At 31.5% G+C, this 6000-nt stretch overlaps 1 protein-coding gene across 2 annotated transcripts in view; it reads left to right on the forward strand.

Moving 5' to 3' along the window:
* Window positions 1-6000, forward strand: part of LOC139529861 (acyl-CoA synthetase short-chain family member 3, mitochondrial-like) — a 30455-nt gene extending 24455 nt beyond the window's left edge. Inside the window, exons 15-18 of one of the 2 annotated variants that reach the window (XM_071325800.1) lie at window positions 442-541; window positions 2160-2335; window positions 3391-3466; window positions 4319-5120. In XM_071325800.1, the coding sequence (XP_071181901.1) occupies window positions 442-541; window positions 2160-2335; window positions 3391-3466; window positions 4319-4335 (369 nt within the window). In that variant the 3' untranslated portion in view covers window positions 4336-5120. Of the gene's footprint in view, window positions 1-441; window positions 542-2159; window positions 2336-3390; window positions 3467-4318 lie in introns of both variants that reach the window. The other variant, XM_071325799.1, reaches the window with a different exon arrangement.

Consider the following 6000-nt stretch of genomic DNA (forward strand, 5'->3'; position numbering starts at 1 on the left):
TCATTAATATTCGTTGGATACCAATTTTCGTGGATTTCGTGGGGACAAGGGAACCACGAATTTAAATGATCAACGAAATACAGATTTTCTAAAGGAATGTATGCATAATTTGCCAAAACAATGAATTTAAATCTCCACGAATATGCAAGTTTTCATCAATCCACGAAAATAAATGAATCCACAGTATTCCATTTCAGGCCATGCTAGAAAGTGAATATTTTTATTTGTTTAACAGTACAGTTTTTATATATTCCATTTCAGGCCATGTTAGAAAGTAAATATTTATTTGTTAGTAGTTTTTATATATTCCATTTCAGGCCATGCTAGAAAGTGAATATTTATTTGTTTTACAGTACAATTTTTATATATTCCATTTCAGGTCATGCTAGAAAGTAAATATTTATTTGTTTTACAGTACAATTTTTATATATTCCATTTCAGGCCATGCTAGAAAGTGAATATTTAGCAGAAGCAGCAGTTGTAGGAATACCAGATGAATTGAAGGGAGAAGTACCACTTGGACTGTGTGTACTAAAACATGGTAAGAATAAATCACATAACATGAGGGGCCTGATGGGGGGGTCTCATCACGATTCACAAGTTGATTTTATTGTCAATCACGATTCACAGAAAATAAATTTACATGATCACGAAAATATATAAAAATAAAAAAAATGTAGAAAAACGGATCAAGATAGCGAAAATGCGCTGATCACGAAGAACGAAAATAACCCTTCAGGCCCCTCTAACATCTCTAGACAGTGAAGCTCTTTCTGATGAACTCAATTTTGATAACATTTAAGTAATGTACCTGTAGAGTGTAGCAACTAAAGGTCACTGTATGGTCTTCAACAATGAGAAAAACCTTTACTGCATATCAAGATATAAAAGATCCTTAAAACTTTATAATCTCATTATTTTAGTATACATTTCCAACTTGTGAGAAAAACACTAATTTGGAACTTCGTAGTCGTTAACTTTTTACATTTTGAACTTCTTCTAGAGAACCACTGAATGGAATGGAACAAAACATGGCATGAATGTTCCTTTTGAGGTGCTGACCAAGTGTTGCTACTTTGTAGCCGATCCATCATCCAAGATGGCCGTCAGCGGGGGGGACTTAGTTTAACATAGGAACCTATGGAAAATACATACAAATGTCTTTTTAGAGAACCAATGAATGGAATAAAACCAAACATAGCACAAATGTTCCTTATGAGGTGTTGACCAAGTGTTGCTACTTTGTAGCCGATCCATCTTTCAAGATGGCAGCCAGCAGGGGGACTTAGTTTAACATAGAACCCTGCCTATGGGAAATACATACAAATGTTTTCTTTTAGAGAGCCAATGAATGGAATATAACCAAACATAGCATGAATGTTCCTTATGAGGTGTTGACCAAGTGTTGTTACTTTGTTGCCATCTATCATCCAAGATGGCCGCCAGCGGGGGGACTTAGTTTAACATAGGACCCGGCCTATGGCAAATACATACAAATGTCTTCTTTTAGAGAGCCAATGAATGGAATTAAACCAAACATAGCATGACTAAGTGTTGTTACTTTGTAGTCGATCCATCATCCAAGATTACTGCCACCATGGACCTTAGTTTAACATAGCACCCTAGTGGAAATGCATACAAAAGTCTTCTTTTAGAGAACCACTGAATGGAATGCAATATTAAACCAAATTTGGCCTCAATCATTATTTTAGTATCTGTTATGATTTTCATCTTTTTTTTATATGATTTCAAAAACCCAAGTAGAGTCAGGTGATTGACACAGGCTCTTGAGAGCCTCCAGTTTTGTAATTGTTTTCTATTTTTATGAGCCACAATAGTAGAGTCGATTATTAAATTTTTCAATCTGTAATTCAATCTGTTTATCTGTCCAATATCAGGTTAGCGTTTCTGTTTAAGGTAAGTTACCATGAAGTTACGGTCACATCAGATTGAAACTTAGTACTCATTCAGTCATATTAGCTGTGATGTTAACTTTTTTTTTTATATTTTCAAATCAGGGTTTTGGACAAGATTTTGTGCTTCATTGACCTGAAAATGTGATAAATGTGTGCAGACATGGTGTCCTATAAACTCATATTCTTGTTTAACTTATAATTGATCCATACATTTTAGTTGGACAAGATACTTTCTTATTTCAGGAATCACTGTAGATAATGAGAAGATATTTGATAATGTACGCGGTCAAGTACGGAAGAATATTGGACCTGTTGCTAGCTTTAATCTCATGGTAGTTGTACCAAAGCTTCCAAAGACAAGATCAGGGAAAATTGCCAGAAATACTATTGCTGCAATGGCTGCTGGGAAAGAATACAAGGTAGATTTTGTTTTTACTATTTGAATTATTCAACAGCAAATACAATTTATTTTGTATGTTAGACTTATATCAAGAATGAGGCAAACTGTTAGTGCTGTTATCTGTCCATTGATATAAATCTTTTGTCTGTCACTGGCTACATTCTATATGCATCTGTGTTTTATAAGCAAAGTTTAATAAATTCCGTACATTCCAAGACTACAACTAATAGATACTGTATAAGTACTTTTCTTCTTGGATATCTGTTTTCTTAGCGGAAACATTATTGGTTTGTGATTTTAATTAATTGTATCAAAATTAACACATTTAAACTAATGTAAAAAAGATGTATTTTTGGGGTTCTAAATGTTTTGTTGTTGGGGGTAAATTTGTATGCCATGAACAATTATACTTTTACAGTAAGTAGTTTTGAAAAAGAGGACTTACAAAATGTGCATGGAATAGCATGGGTAAACTATCTTTGGTGCACAGTTATGGAGTGCATAGATTTTTTATTGGAATAAATTTGCCAAACTGCCATTACAGAGGATTATTTATAACGAAGAATTTGATTGATTTTCAAGTGTATACAAGAGTTGGAAATAAACAAAACTTTTAAATTGGCGGAATTTATTTTGGCGATTTTGTTCTATCTGCGAAAATAAGCAAAGATTTACACCCAAGAAAATAACAGGCTAAATACGATATTAAGCATGATATGTTTTTTCCATGTCACATGTCAGCATGAACATTGATTCTCTAATATTGAAGGTTTTAGACTAGTTTAAATGTGTTTACTACTTGATTACAGAACTGCTATGACCAGCTGGAAATAGATTCTGAGTTATGCATTTTATTACAAAAAGATCTTACATTTTTATGGCTCGTCCACAAAATGGTCGGGCCATATAGTTTTACCCTTATCCATCATTCTGTCATTCTATCAAGCGGGTTATTTTGTGTTGTTTTGACACATCTTGTTTATCTAAATATTATTTGATACTATATTGAATATCTAATATATATTTGTTGATAATTTAAATGGAACTTAACGTTTCCATTCTATCTCATGATAGATACCAGTGACTATAGAAGATGCGTCAGTATATCCTGCCATCCAGTCAGCATTGAAGATTATCGGCTATCCTAAAAGTTGGTGAACATTTCACTGTTGTGTAATGTGTATATCACTAATAATTTTAATGCTAATATGTTTTAGTTCTATGGTGGATTTTATAACTCTTGCTTTTGTGCTAATACTTATGATGCTACTTTTCCTTTTTTGTGTATTACATATGGAATTTTTTTTAAATGCATGAACTTTAAAGCTGTTTTATGAATAAAATATTAGAAGTTAATTATAGAGCAGGTTTTATGAGCTTAAAATAATGTAAAACACACAATACATAATACTTTTTACTAATTTATGCATGTGGCATTTATACTTATTTACATATTATATATTACACAGGCGCGGATCCAGAGGGGGGGTTCCAGGGGTTGGAACCCCACCTTTTTTTTGGACGATCAATGCATTTGAATGGGGACATATAATTGGAACCCCCCTTTGTCCTGGGTTAGGAACCCCCCCTTTTTTAAATGGCTGGATCCGCCCCTGTTACAGTTGTTGTGATTGTTTTACAACTTCAAACCAATTAATCCCTTTTATGTTTTATATAGAAACATACATGTATTTATATAGCAGTTTATAGAATGCTTTTATTTTCCATTTTCAAGGGCAACGAAAGGGGTAAAAAGGTTGTGATGAATTTTAGTTATTTTTCTAATTTATAATACTGTACTAAATGAAATCAACTCAAAGATGGAAAATTACAACGAATTCTTCTTTTATTGCCATTTTACAAATAATAGTCAAATCATTATGAGTATTTTAATGGTGATATGTTTTTTATAAACTAGGTGATAATTTTATGTCTTCTTTTCTGCTAATCTCTAACGGTTGTCAGAGGCCTTGATAAAATATTTTTATAACTTTTCCTTCAGATACCCCCATCTATTGAGGATCCAACAGTATTTAGTGCCATTGAAACAGCATTGAAAGGAATAGGATTGATAAAGAATACAGACTATTATGAACTACCAGAAGTTTTATAGGGTGTGGAGCCTCACAGAAGTTTTATAGGATGTGGAGCCTCACAGAAGTTTTATAGGGTGTGGAGCCTCACAGAAGTTTTATAGGGTGTGGAGCCTCATAGAAGATGTTATTCCAGATCTCATTTGCATTTTCATTGTATTCAGTAAAAATTTTAACCACAGGGTAGAGCATAGATACACTGGAGATGCATCAGTTGAAAATAATAGTATATATGCTTGTCCCATGAGGTTAAGTGCTGCATGTTGGAATAATTTTTGTTTTGATAACACTGCTCTTAGCGTGAATAAAATGTTTGCTTCAAGACACTAATCAACGAATTACTATAATCAATCAATTACTCTATCATTATTTTTATAAAATGGCTTCATTTTGTTTGGTGTATAGTTATACTGTTATATGATCTATGTTGTGTTTGTTATACCAATTGATTGGTAATTTAATATAATTCTTATTATTTACACACTATACAATTATGTTTGTCTGGTATATCTGTGCATTTGGTTTGCACATTATTTACTGAACAGCAGCATACAGGACTTACTTACTTGCTAGTATAGAATACTGTATTAATTCTTACTTAATATTTGATAACATTATATTGATCGATAGCAAGGATGCAATAATAATCAGATTGTTGTGATTATCTTAAAACATGTGAATAGTAATTTATAGTTAATTAATCTGGTGCTTGTTTAATTTGTGAAAAAAATAATATATTATACCAAGTCATGTATGATACATGATTTATGTTTGTTCTTGTAAAATAATCATGTTTTTTATATAGGTCATGTGAGAATGCAAGTTTTTATTTTAGAATGGTTGGATTTCATATTGTGTATTACCAGGGCTAAAATAATACATCTACGTTAAATATGCATCTTTACTTTTTATAACTCCATGAAATTTGTTGTTTCTTGACAGGCAACAAACACCAAATGGATGACATTTTGTACAACTGATCACACAAAGGATAAATTTATCATGTTCTGTGGCTTTGATTGTTTTGGTTAAAATTCCACTGAATACTAACTACTCTGAACACAGTAGTTGAGATATGACAATCACTATATCAGATCATTTTTTTTCATAGAAATTCATCATTTGGTTCAAATTGTAGGAAAATATAATCGTGACAGACAATTATTTTGTGGTGGTATGGGTTAGGTTGATTTTTTTCATCTTCTTTTTTTGTGACATTCTAGCAAGGTGCAATAATGAAAAACTGCATTTCAAATTAACATAGTTTCTAGCACTTATCATAAATGTCTGAATTTGTACACAGAATTTCTTGAATAAGATATTATTTTTGTATCATTATTTCTTTATGCTTATAGAACATTTGATATGATCTAGTCTGAACTTTCCATTTAATTCATGTGTGATTTTCTATATTTTTACTGAATATACTACAATGTACTATTTTGAAAAGAACCTTGGTCTTATGTTTCTACATTTTGTAATTATATGGTACTATACTTAAATATACTAGTTGTTTTATCATATATTTATATTTTATAATCAGAATTTTTTTTTACAAGACAATGTAATAATAAATGCATCTTTACAGAAA

This window comes from Mytilus edulis, chromosome 7 (assembly GCF_963676685.1).
Source record: "Mytilus edulis chromosome 7, xbMytEdul2.2, whole genome shotgun sequence".
NCBI classification, from domain to species: Eukaryota; Metazoa; Mollusca; class Bivalvia; order Mytilida; family Mytilidae; genus Mytilus; species Mytilus edulis.